This window comes from Ranitomeya imitator, chromosome 1, assembly GCF_032444005.1.
Source record: "Ranitomeya imitator isolate aRanImi1 chromosome 1, aRanImi1.pri, whole genome shotgun sequence".
In the NCBI taxonomy this organism is placed as follows: Eukaryota; Metazoa; Chordata; class Amphibia; order Anura; family Dendrobatidae; genus Ranitomeya; species Ranitomeya imitator.
In genome coordinates, this window is record NC_091282.1 from 150,550,126 (window position 1) to 150,563,906 (window position 13,781).

The 13,781-nt window shown below is 42.8% G+C and overlaps 1 protein-coding gene across 1 annotated transcript in view; it reads left to right on the forward strand.

Moving 5' to 3' along the window:
• ADGRV1 (adhesion G protein-coupled receptor V1) overlaps positions 1-13,781 on the forward strand; it is a 753,646-nt gene that overhangs the window by 730,712 nt on the left and 9,153 nt on the right. The window contains exons 87-89 of the mRNA XM_069745343.1: positions 2,580-2,701; positions 11,693-11,884; positions 12,177-12,330. Coding sequence (XP_069601444.1) covers positions 2,580-2,701; positions 11,693-11,884; positions 12,177-12,330 — 468 coding nt within the window. The remainder of the gene's footprint in view (positions 1-2,579; positions 2,702-11,692; positions 11,885-12,176; positions 12,331-13,781) is intronic.

A 13,781-nucleotide genomic window follows, 5' to 3' on the forward strand; every position in this document is an offset into this window, starting at 1 on the left:
TCTCTGATCCGAGAAAAATGGTCTAAGTATGCTGATCACACTCTGATCAGACTTTGATCATAGTGTAATCTGATTTTCTCAGATGAGAAGATGGAAATTTCTTTTTCTCCATCTTGTCTGTCCGTGACAATCAGACAACACTCAGATATCATCCAAGTGCAGTCAAAATTGTGCATGCTTCAATTTGTCCGATTGAACAGATCTGTCCGAGGAAAAAATCAGACGTGCATGGCCCCATAAAATAGCATTGGTCTGAGGGGAAAATACGGTCGTCTGCAGGAGGCTTTAATCTAAGGCTTCTTTTCACTTTGCGTTTTCCCTACATGTTTGATGTATGTAACAAGAAAGCTCCTGAGATATATGGCCATGGTACACATAGTCTGCCAGAGTCTTTTATATATATATATATATATATATATATATATATATATATATATATATATATATCAGACTGAACTATTCCCTACAGAACATACAGTAAAAACAAAAGCATACCATGACATAAATCCTGTAACAGGGGAGCCTTTGGCAGACAGATGCCACTGCGTGCCACCCATTATAAGTATATGTCGGAGGTTTCCTTAGAGAAATCTTTTTATCTAAAACTCGAATGGGCGCTGCAGAATGCAGTGTGAAAAAAGCCAATGCAGAAACAGATGATAAAGGCGAGCATGTTTGCATTCATTAACAATAAATGTGTGGACATAGTGTGAACAGAGCCTTTAACTTTCCAATAGGGAGAATCTGCAGCAAAATCCAAAGCTGCTGCGGATTTCAATACAGATTGTTCACGGTGCAACATAAATTGGCCAACGCTGATCATCTTATGCTGTGGATTTTCTGTGCTGCCTGTGGATAGGATTTGTAAAATCTCTTCCGCAATGTTGCTACAGCAGGTTTTCTGCACAGGAAAACCCAAAAGGAAAATCTGAACTTTGTGAACAGACCTTAAAGGCAATTGTATTATGACTACTTTCTTGCCCCATTTTTTGTAACCTCCTTCCCACACTTTTATTGCATATTTGATGAGCTCCCCCTCACCTTAAGCGTCTTAAGAATGACAGTCCGACAGCTGAAGCGCCTAATAATAGATAGTAATTTAAACAGAATTTAATCTTTCTCCAGGGTCTAAATTTTCCATTTTCATAACAAACTATACCTGAAAACTCCACTCTGCAAAATGTATTTTTTCTTTGAAGTTCAGGTGCTGTTTCTCAGAAATATTGTTTGTGTTCTTTATGCCCTAAGGTGATGACTGTAAAATATATTATACTGTCTCCCTGCTGCAGAAGAAAAGTAAAGAGACTGTTTGTATTCTGTCAGACATTATATCCATGCATAACTCACATGGTATAACTATAATTCCCAGTACAAAGCCTCCTGTGACTACTACATGGGCTTCCTACTATGGCGCCAACATATTCTGCCTTGCTTTACAACTGGGAAAAAATTCCTTCTCTCCACTGACACTTTCTGTCAGGGTAGAGTCACAGGGAGCCCATAATATTCAGATAGTCATCTGGTCTCCCCAAAATCTGTGGGTCCTGAGAACATTTCTCTAGAGTATACAGGGGCCTTAAAGCACCACTCGAGCATGTGTTTTCTTATTTCAGCGCTGGAGTGGTGCCACTAAGTTTCCTGACCCTAGTATTATACATACCAGCCACCATCTTCAGCTCTTCCCTGCACTGCTCTGGTCCAGCGTCGCCATCTTGTGACCCCAGCTCCTGACTGATCAGAAGTCAGAGGTACCAGCCACAAGCTCTAAGTACAAGTCTGAGGACCTCGTTCTGGCCCCGTTCTGGCTCTCATAGACTTACAATGATTAGTGAATTACAGTCGATCCATCAGGTCACAAACTGCTGGAAACCAACCAGAGCAATACCGATAAAAGATGAAGACTGCGGCTGGTAAGTAAACCGCTGAAGTGGTGCTTAAAGGCTCTTTGCTTGTTCCTTATCCTCAGATTAGTGCCTTGAGATCAACACCTAAGGCTGGCCATACATATTAGATGGCTGACAGCTGAACAATGACAGTCTTAACCAACACTCCCATACACAGGCACGCTCAGACGACCTAGCGCTACTATGTTCTGCATGATAAAGCTGCCGGCTGACTCATCAGATGACGGCTTTTCTCAGAGAGAACCATGCAATTGGAAATCCAAAATCGGATATATGTCATCGACATTTTTCCCACCCACCAGTCGGCTAACCTCCCCATACACAGTAGGCCGTCGGCCCAACCTGTCGCTATCGGTAGCTTCAGCCAACTTTAGTCTACTCTGTCTGTGGAATATAAGTAATCTGAGAAAAACAGCATGACCATAAGAACCAATCTTACGAGGCCTCATAAAAGGCTGTGTATCCATAGCACCCACTTTAAATTACTCATAATTTCCATATCCCAGATCAGATTATAAAAATACATTCAGACATAGAACCTTCGATTAGTTTTTTCTCCCCTGTGATATATTTTTAACATTTGCTATATATTATCTCTGACAAAGCTGTAAACATATAAAGTGATCACAGAGTTTTGACAAGTAACATCCTAGGGTAATATGTTTTTTCTCGCAGAAATCCCACTTATTTTGTATCTCTTTGCTGTTATATCGGTGACCTGGCTTTGGGGAGGATTACATGTTGGCTACAGACACCTCTGGATGTTGGTCGTCTTCATCATTTTTAATAGTTTACAGGTAAGACTCCTAGACTATGAACAATTCCACAAATCATTGCTGCATCAATGACAGATGATGGCTCAGTCCACAAGATGACGGTACTGTCATATGGAGGTGAGTGGTATAGTATCATTTGAGACCAGCCTGAAACAGGGGCAGAAATTCTGTTTCCAGCGATATACAACGTACTTGACTTCTTGCTGTAGTTTTGACAAGCAGTGTTTTATCTGCTGCAGCTCTGTTAGTCCTCTCAGTGATGAGCTACTTCTATGGTTTCTTTATACTTATAAGCTGAGGCTATTCAGCTCCCATCACTGATTTGCAGATTTCTTTCTATGCACAGTGTACATGGATTTCTATCACTAAGTGGTGCAGGTGGGATTAGACAAAGCTCATCACTGAGAGGACTAGCAGAGCAGCAGAAGATCAAATGTTGACTTTAGCAAATGTGCAGCAAGAAGCCCAGTAAGTGACAAATTGCTGGAATCGGGGTCACTGCCCCTATGTTATGCTTCCCTGGAAATTTCTTAAACCTGGTGATAGATGTCATGATTCCATCCCTCAGTATGTCTAAGATACAGTTATTGACTGTTCAACTGTCCATTTAGGTACAGGGGTTTCCTGAAGCTGTCAATACTTTGACAGCTGGGTCCAGTCTAGTGCAGGGGCTTGTTGAGCTGTCAGTGTTTTGATTGACAGTTCAGCCATCCAATCTGAGACTGAGGTGCTGGTTGTCTTCAGGTGCTCATTGTCCCAGGTGATTGACAGGCTACTTAAGTTGGCTATTAGTCCCAGACCTCTGCCAGATCTACATCCAGCTTTTTTGTGGTTTGTCTCTGTGTGCGTTGTGTTCTGTTTGTTGATCTTTCTTTGCCTGACCTTGGACCTCATTCTGACCTTGCATGTATTTAACCCATTTGCTCTGTTCTGCTATCCTTCTGGTATTTTGACCTCGGACTGTTACCCGACTACATAGTCAGGGTCTGTATGTTTAGTTAGCACCTGGACAAGGCTAGGATTTTCTGTTCATGGTTTTGATGTTGATATTGTGCAACCAGTGGAAATAAATACTATTCTGCTTCTAGCATATAATTGTCTAAGGGTCACTTCCGTCTTTCTGTCTGTCTTCCTGTCTTTCTGTCTGTCTTTCTGTCTGTCTGTCTGTAACGGAAATCCCAAGTCACTGATTGGTCGCGGCAAAACAACCACGACCAATCAGCGACGGGCACAGTCAGGTGGCAAAATGGCCGCTCCATACTCCCCGGAGTCAGTGCCCGATCCGTACTCCCCTCTAGTCAGCGCTCACACAGGGTTAATGGCAGCGTTAACGGACCGCGTTATGCCACGGTGTGACGCACTCCGTTAACGCTGTTATTAACCCTTTGTGACCAACTTTTTACTATTGATGCTGCCTATGCAGCATCAATAGTAAAAAGATCTGTTAAAAATAATAAAAAAAATAAAAAATCATTATATACTCACCCTCCGTCGGCCCCCCAGATCCAGCCCAGGCCTTTCCCGCACCTCGTGACGCTCGGGTCCATGCATTGCGGTCTCGCGAGATGATGACGTGGCGGTCTCGCGAGACCGCACGTCATCATCTCGCGAGGCTGCAATGCACTCTTGGGAGCGACGGGCACAGTCCGGCCGCTCCCTACTCCCCTGCAGTCAGTGCCCACTCTATACCCTCCCAGTCAGCGCCCGCCGCCCACATAGCGTTGTAGCAGTCCATTAAACCGACTGCGTTACACTGCAGCATAACGCGGTGTAACGCAGTCTGTTAACGCTGCTATTAACCCTATGTGACAAACTTTTTACTATTGATGATGCCTATGCAGCATCAATAGTAAAAAGATATAATGTTAAAAATAATTTAAAAAAAATAAATTGTGATATTCTCACCTTCCGTCGCCTCAACAGCAGCTTTTCCTGCAGCTCGCGATGCTCCGGTCCCACCGCTTCGCTGATTGGTCGCGACCAGTCGGCGCGACCAATCAGCGACATTGGCGCGGGATCTAATGTTAAAAATAGTAATTTTAAAAAAATCATTATATACTCACCTTCCGGATCCAGCCCAGGCCTTTCCCGCTTCTCGCGACGCTTCGGTGACCGGTCCATGCATTGCGGTCTCGCGAGGTGATGATGTAGCAGTCTCGCGAGACCGCTATGTCATCATCTCGCGAGACCGCAATGCACTCTTGGGACCGGAGCGTCGCGAGGAGCATCGGTAAACGCCTGGGCTGGATCCGGGGGGCCAACGGAAGGTGAGTATAAAACAATTTTTTATTTTAATTATTTTTTTAACAGGGATATGGTGCCCACATTGCTACATACTACGTGGCCTATGTTATGTACTACGTCTCTGTGCTATATACTACGTGGCTGTGCTATATACTACGTGCTGTGCAGTATACTACGTGGGCTGTGTTAGATACTGCGTGGGCTGTGTTATATACTACATCTCTGGCTGGACAAAATACTACATTGCTGTCCTCTATACTACGTGGCCTGGGTTATATACTGCATGGGCAGTGTTATATACTACGTATTTGTGCTATATACTACGTGGATGGGCAATATACTACGTGGCTGGGCAATATACTACGTGGCTGGGCAATATACTACGTGGCTGCGCTATTTACTACGTGGGCTGTGCTATATACTACGTGGCTGTGCTATATACTATGTGGCTGTCTTATATACTACGTGGCTGTGTTGTATGCTACGTGGGCTGTGTTATACTCTACTTGGCTGTGCTATATTTCTCTGCTGTATCTGTGCATCATGAATCGTGGTATGTGTTAAAGGGGGTCCCACTGAGACTCTTTCACCCGGGGCCCTCAAAAACCTGAAGCCGGCCCTGGCTTCACTGATTGGTCACGCCTGGCCGAAAACAATCAGTGACAGGCGCAGTCCGCCCACGAATTGGCGCGGAATTTGAACCACGCTTTGCCAATTGGTCACGGCCAGTCGAATCCTGTGTATAAATTGCATTATTCTGAAAACTTCATAAATAAACTACATACATATTCTAGAATACGCGATGCGTTAGAATCGGGCCACCATCTAGTATGATATAAAAACCCTGTGACTTTGTGGGCAAATGCCTTCCAGAGAGCATGAACTACATACATATATATATATATATATATATATATATATATACGGAATATATATATGCAGTGGGGCAAAAAAGTATTTAGTCAGTTAGCAATAGTGCAGGTTCCACCACTTAAAAAGATGAGAGGCGTCTGTAATTTACATCATAGGTAGACCTCAACTATGGGAGACAAACTGAGGAAAAAAAATCCAGAAAATCACATTGTCTGTTTTTTTAACATTTTATTTGCATATTATGGTAGAAAATAAGTATTTGGTCAGAAACAAAATTTCATCTCAATACTTTGTAATATATCCTTTGTTGGCAATGACAGAGGTCAAACGTTTTCTGTAAGTCTTCCCAAGGTTGCCACACACTGTTGTTGGTATGTTGGCCCATTCCTCCATGCAGATCTCCTCTAGAGCAGTGATATTTTTGGCTTTTCGCTTGGCAACACGGACTTTCAACTACCTCCAAAGGTTTTCTATAGGGTTGAGATCTGGAGACTGGCTAGGCCACTCCAGGATGTTGAAATGCTTCTTACAAAGCCACTCCTTCGTTGCCCTGGCGGTGTGCTTTGGATCATTGTCATGTTGAAAGACCCAGCCACATTTCATCTTCAATGCCCTTGCTGATGGAAGGAGGTTTGCACTCAAAATCTCACGATACATGGCCCCATTCATTCTTTCATGTATCCGGATCAGTCGTCCTGGCCCCTTTGCAGATAAACAGCCCCAGAGCATGATGTTTCCACCACCATGCTTTACAGTAGGTATGGTGTTTGATGGATGCAACTCAGTATTCTTTTTCCTCCAAAAACGACAAGTTGTGTTTCTACCAAACAGTTCCAGTTTGGTTTCATCAGACCATAGGACATTCTCCCAAAACTCCTCTGGATCATCCAAATGCTCTCTAGCAAACTTCAGACGGGCCCGGACATGTACTGGCTTAAGCAGTGGGACACGTCTGGCACTGCAGGATCTGAGTCCATGGTGGCGTAGTGTGTTACTTATGGTAGGCCTTGTTACATTGGTCCCAGCTCTCTGCAGTTCATTCACTAGGTCCCCCCGTGTGGTTCTGGGATTTTTGCTCACCGTTCTTGTGATCATTCTGACCCCACGGGGTGGGATTTTGCGTGGAGCCCCAGATCGAGGGAGATTATCAGTGGTCTTGTATGTCTTCCATTTTCTAATTATTGCTCCCACTGTTGATTTCTTCACTCCAAGCTGGTTGGCTATTGCAGATTCAGTCTTCCCAGCCTGGTGCAGGGCTACAATTTTGTTTCTGGTGTCCTTTGACAGCTCTTTGGTCTTCACCATAGTGGAGTTTGGAGTCAGACTGTTTGAGGGTGTGCACAGGTGTCTTTTTATACTGATAACAAGTTTAAACAGGTGCCATTACTACAGGTAATGAGTGGAGGAAAGAGGAGACTCTTAAAGAAGAAGTTACAGGTCTGTGAGAGCCAGAAATCTTGATTGTTTGTTTCTGACCAAATACTTATTTTCCACCATAATATGCAAACAAAATGTTAAAAAAACAGACAATGTGATTTTCTGGATTTTTTTTCTCTCAGTTTGACGCCTCTCATCTTTTTAAGTGGTGGAACTTGCACTATTGCTGACTGACTAAATACTTTTTTGCCCCACTGTATATATAGTATAATTTTTTTTTCTTTATTATCATTATTTTTCATCATTAGTTTAAAATTGTCACAATTATCATGTGTTAGTGTAGCTTGCTGCACGTACTTTATAAATGTTTTTTTTTGTTATTTTCCACTCAACTGTCCAAATGGGATTATCATTGTTGAATAATTTTATGATGTGTTTATAATCCATAAATCCATATTTTCTGATGCAACCTACATTACCGGTCCAAGGGTAAGCTTACCTATACACATCAGCCCCCTTTACCATTGTACACTGAGCTGAATGGAGAAATGTACGAGCAGGTTGTTATATTTTCCCAAGAAGTTCAAGGTCCATCGCATTGTTCTGCTCACACTGAGTCTATTTACAGTCTGCGTATTTTGGCCTAGAGATAACGACATGGCTTCCCATAAATTTTTGTATTCTACTTGTATATTTTGTTACAAGACCTTTCACAGCGATAATGTGTCCAATTATAGCCCCACATGGCGTTTATATAGTCACGTTATCCTAACAAAGATTAGATGTCAGAGCGGAAAGTACCTGCAATATACACGTTTCCTTCAGCACATCTCCGGGGGGAAAGAGTTTCTGGGAAATTCTCTCTGAGATTTTATGGTTTATTGGAAACTGTCCACACAGCGAACAACAAGAAGAAAGTACCAAGAAGCAAAGTTTAGTGTCTGTTTATGTGGGACGCCTACAGGAAACTAAAGTCCCAGGAAATCTGGAACTAATGACCACAACAACCAAAGTGATTGTAGCTGATATTTTGTTTTAACCGCAGAGTAAATCTGCATTTCCACAAGCCAACTCCTGATTTTTGGCACATATACAGCGGGGAAAACAAGTGTTTAGTCAGCCACCAATTGTGCAAGTTCTCCCACCAAATACTTATTTTCCACCATCATTTGCAAAATCAGACAAGGTGATTTTCTGGATTTGTTTTCTCATTTTGACTCGCATAGTTGTGGTCTACCTATGATGTCAATTACATACTTCTCTCATCTTTTTAAGTGGGAGAACTTGCACGATTGGTGGCTGGCTAAATACTTTTTTTCCCCACTAAACGTGGCGGCGATTACGTGGCAAACAAGCAAAATGCATGATAGTAAGAAAAATGGATTGTTTATGCCAGAATAACAATCATCATTTGCACCACATCACTCCGTGAGCAGGGGACGTGCAGCCTATAAAAGATGATTCATGGGCACTGAGATAGAATTAACGTCGGCCCATGAAAATATGACGAAAAGTGAGCATGTTTGGATATAGTCGATTTAATGATCATTAATAGGTCGAAATCGTACCCACCTGAATTGTTCTTTAACTCCTTCTGGTCTTTTTGTTCTTTCCTCCCCTTCTTCGAAGAGCCATAACTGATAACTCATAACATAAATCAATTTAATGTGGCGACCAAAAAACGCAATTCTGGCGTTTTTATTTTGTTTCTCGTTATGCCGTTTACTGATCGGATTAATTTACTTCATATTTTAATAGATAGATCTTTTACGAATGCAGCAATACCAAATTTGTGTATTTTTAACCACTTAACGATCGCCGATACACCTTTTAACGGCAGCAGTTAGGGGACCTTATTTCTCAGCGCCACTTTTTAACAGCTCTGACAAATAAGGGAACAGCGCCCCCAGTGTTAGAAAATCTCCTGGGTCTCGGCTATCGGGGGTAGCTGAGACCTCAGAGAACATGATTCGGGTCAGTTTTTACTGTCCCCAGGCTTGTGATCCCCTTTATTCACTGAAAAATGTTGATCGCAAAAAAAAAAGTCCGATTTCCCATTCCTTTCTCTCTCCTCTGGTATGATCTAGCATCCCTCTGGCTCCGTCCCCCGGCCCTCTATGTCACCTTCCCAGAAGAAAATGGCAGGCGCATGCGCAGTGCACCCACCGACATCTGCCAGCCATTACTCAGCAACAATAGATTTTTCCTATTGGTTCATTTTGATCACTGTGATAGACCCTATCACAGTGATCAAAATAAAATAAAAAGTAAATCAGCCCCCCCTTTATCACCTCCCTAGTTAGGTAAAAATAATAAAATAAAAACATTTATTTTTTCCGTAAGGGTTTGGGTTAGAGCTAGTGTTGGGGCTAGGGTTAGAGTTGGGGCTAGGGTTAGAACTAGGGTTGGGGCTATGGTTAGGGTTAGGGCTAGGGTTAGAATTAGGGTTAGGGTTGGGGCTATGGTTGTGTTGTGGTTAGGGTTATGGTTGTGGTTAGAGTTGGGATTAGGGCTAGGGGTGTGTTGGGGTTAGAGCTGTGTTAGGGTTGTAGTTAGAATTGGGGGGTTTCCACTGTTTAGGCACATCAGCAGGTCCCCAAACCCGACATAGCGCCCGCCATTGATTCCAGACAAAAAGTCAAACGGTGCTCCCTCCCTTCTGAGCCCTGCCATGCCCCCAAACAGTGGCTTTCCCCCACATACGGAGTATCGGTGTACTCAGGAGAATTTGCACAACAAATTTTGTGGTCCATTTTCTCTTGATACCCTTGTGAAAATAAAAAAGTTGGGGTCTAAAGTAAAATGTTCATTTTTTCCTTTCACATTGCTTTAGTTCCCGTGAAGCACCTGAAGGGTTAGTAAACTTATTGAATGTGGTTTTGCACACCTTGAGGGGTGCAGCTTTTAGAATGATGTCACTTTTGGGTATTTTCTGTTACATTGACCCCCTAAACTCACTTCAAATATGAGGTGGTCCCTAAAAAAAATGGTTTTGTAAATTTTGTTGGAAAAATGAGAAATCGCTGGTCAACTTTTAACCCTTAACTTATAACATCCTAAAAAAAAAAAAGATTGTTTCCAAAGTTGTGCTGATGTAAAGTAGATATGTGGGAAATGTTATTTATTAACTATTTTGTGTGACACATCTCTCTGATTTAAGGGTAAAAAAAACTAAATTAAATTGGCCTGGTCATTAAGGTCAAAATTGGCTCTGTCACTGAGGGGTTAATTATTTTGATATTGTTTTATTTTTAATGGGAGGTGATTTAAACTTTTGAGTTTTCTTTATTTTTTTTCATTGTTTAAAACTTATTTTTTCACTGTTTACTGTATTTGTTAGTCCCTTTAAAAGACTTGAGGCTGTAATCGTCTGATCGCTTGTACTATACCTACCACTTTATCAGACTGACTGTTAGAAGAGGGTCCTGACAAAGGACCACCCTTCTATTATCTCAGAAACCCTTAAGGCCCCTTCACATTTAGCGACGCTGCAGCGATACCGACAACGATCCGGATCGCTGCAGCGTCGCTGTTTGGTCGCTGGAGAGCTGTCACACAGACAGCTCTCCAGCGACCAATGATGCCGGTAACCAGGGTAAACATCGGGTAACTAAGCGCAGGGCCGCGCTTAGTAACCCGATGTTTACCCTGGTTACCATGCTAAAAGTAAAAAAAAACAAACACTACATACTTACCTACCGCTGTCTGTCCTCCAGCGCTGCGCTCTGCTTCTCTGCTCTCCTCTTGTACTGTATGGGAGCCGGAAAGCAGAGCGGTGACGTCACCGCTCTGCTTTCCGGCTCACAGCCAGTACAGGAGGAGAGCAGAGCGCAGCGCTGGAGGACAGGCAGCGGTAGGTAAGTATGTAGTGTTTGTTTTTTTTTACTTTTAGCATGGTAACCAGGGTAAACATCGGGTTACTAAGCGCGGCCCTGCGCTTAGTTACCCGATGTTTACCCTGGTTACCAGTGAAGACATCGCTGGATCGGTGTCACACACGCCGATCCAGCGATGTCAGCAGGAGTCCAGCGACGAAATAAAGTTCTGGACTTTATTCAGCGACCAACGATCTCCCAGCAGGGGCCTGATCGTTGGTCGCTGTCACACATAACGATTTCATTAACGATATCGTTGCTACGTCACAAATTGCAACGATATCGTTAACAATATCGTTATGTGTGAAGGTACCTTAGCGGGGAGTCCAGCGACGAAATAAAGTTCTGGACTTTCTTCCCCGACCAGCGACAGCACAGCAGGGGCCTGATCGCTGCTGCCTGTCACACTGGACGATATCGCTAGCGAGGACGCTGCAACGTCACGGATCGCTAGCGATATCGTCTAGTGTGACGGTACCTTTAGTGCGGTATTTGTAAATCAGCTTTATTAACCAGACAGCTCGTCCCTTCCTGTAATCTTCTATATAAACCACATTATGTCGATGATTAAAATTTCCAGTATTCATCAATTCATTATTTATAGACTGTAACATTTTGCTTCCATATTTGTTTTTGACTGCAGGGTCTTTACGCCTTTGTGGTTTACTTCATTATGCACAATCAGATCTGCTGCCCAGTTAAAGCCAGTTACAGTATAGAGATGGATGGACACAGGAGCGCGGCCTCCGCCTTCTTTACCCCAAGCAGTGGGATGCCGTCCACTGGGGCAGAAATCAGCAAATCCACCCAAAATCTGATCAGTGCAATGGAGGAGGTACAGGCAACAATATATGTTACTTGGTGCAGTATGTCGATCAGGGGTGTCAAACTGCCTTCCTCGAGGGCTGCAAAAAACAGTTCATGTTTTCAGGATTTCCTTGTACTGCACAGGTGATAATTTAATCACCAACTCATTATTTGTGTAGGTGATTAAATTATCACCTGTGCAGTACAAGGAAATCCTGAAAACATGACCTGTTTGCAGCCCTCGAGGAAGGCAGTTTGACACCCCTGATGTAGATAATCATGAATCTTTCCCTAACTTCATGCTTCTTTATAATCTTCAGATTTCATCAGAATGGGGGCGAGCAGCCACCCTTGAAAAGCACAGCCCGCAGAATGGGGCCGCCTATACCCCGCCTGGGGGGTACAGCAATGGGTCACTGGTCGCTGATGAGGAGTTGCAAGAATTTGATGACTTAATATTTGTATTAAAAGCTGGTAAGTAACAAGCTGGCTCTTATATTACAAGAACACGTTTTTGTAGGAATGCTCATTCCTGATTATCTGCTGGTGTAAACACGTAGGTAATGACCTCATGAACGATCAAACTACTCCAGTGATTGGATCATTTGTGCCGACAAAAAAAAAACTGTATCAGCAGGATATTTCCCCATGCAAACAGAAAATGTGCTGCCAATATAACGTTACTGTATAGGGACAAATACAGTATCAGTGTTATCATACAGTTCCTTTGGCCAGTGTAAACAAGCACTATATGGCATGGGTACATAGTGAATCAGAACCTCATTAATAGTGTATCGAAGAGTGGACATCAACACGCCTAAATGCACCATGAAAGGAAATCTGTCACCAGGTTATTGCCACCTAATCTGAGAACAGCATAATGTAGAGACAGAGACCCTGATTCCAGCGATGTGACACTTACTGGGCTGATTGCTGTAGTTTTTATAAAATCAATGTATTATCATGAGGAGATTATCAGTAGAGAACTAGTAAACCTGTTGCCCTTTAATCATCCATATTCATAAGCTCAGTTTCACTCCCCCCATGCGCACACACACACTGATTAGCAGAGTGCACCTTTAAAGCTCCCAATCGTTAGTGTGGGCAAGGTTATACAGAGCTCAGCATTCAGAGAACTGCTAGATCTGCAGCAGATAAAACAGGGATTTTATCAAAACTGCACCAATCGGACCAATAAGTGATACATCAATGGAATTAAAGTCTCTGTCCCTCCACCATGCTGCTCTCAGATCGGGAACACTAATCTGGGGTCTGATTCCCTTTCATTTGGATGTAAAATACATTCACATCTTTATGTTTCCTTATTTACTACGTCACTTCTGTTTGCTTTAGCTTTTTTCCTTGATTGCTGCCAAGTACCGAGCTTCTTACAGGAGTGGCCGCCTGTAGCTGCAAGGTAGACACACGGCCATTGTGTAAGATTACTCATCAGAATGTGTTACCTGAGCGGCTCGGAATCAGGGGTGGATTCTACAGAAGAAGAGTAATAAAGGAAGGGAATGGCCATCACTTCACACCATGGTGTCGTTAGGCCTAGTCCACTGTAGGTCGGATGCACCATGCTGATTATTTTCTCTATGGTGAGATACATTGCATTATTGCTATGACCAGCACTCCCTACATAGAATATAATGTTGGGGTAGGACTCTCTGTAAGTGTGAGTAGCCTCAGAAGTAACTAAATCTGCCTTTACTTGCACATCTGCAGACATTTTCTTCACGGCTATAGCAGGTAATAAATTATTAAAGAGTGAGTCTGATATCAGACAATACTATTGCCAATCAAATCTTAATAAAATCTTTAAAGTGTTTTCATTATATTGCTTCACTTTAAACCAGAGTCTCGTGAAAGTTACCTTTATATGTTGCTTAGAGTATTCAATGCCTGGGTTTAGCCCTAGACCT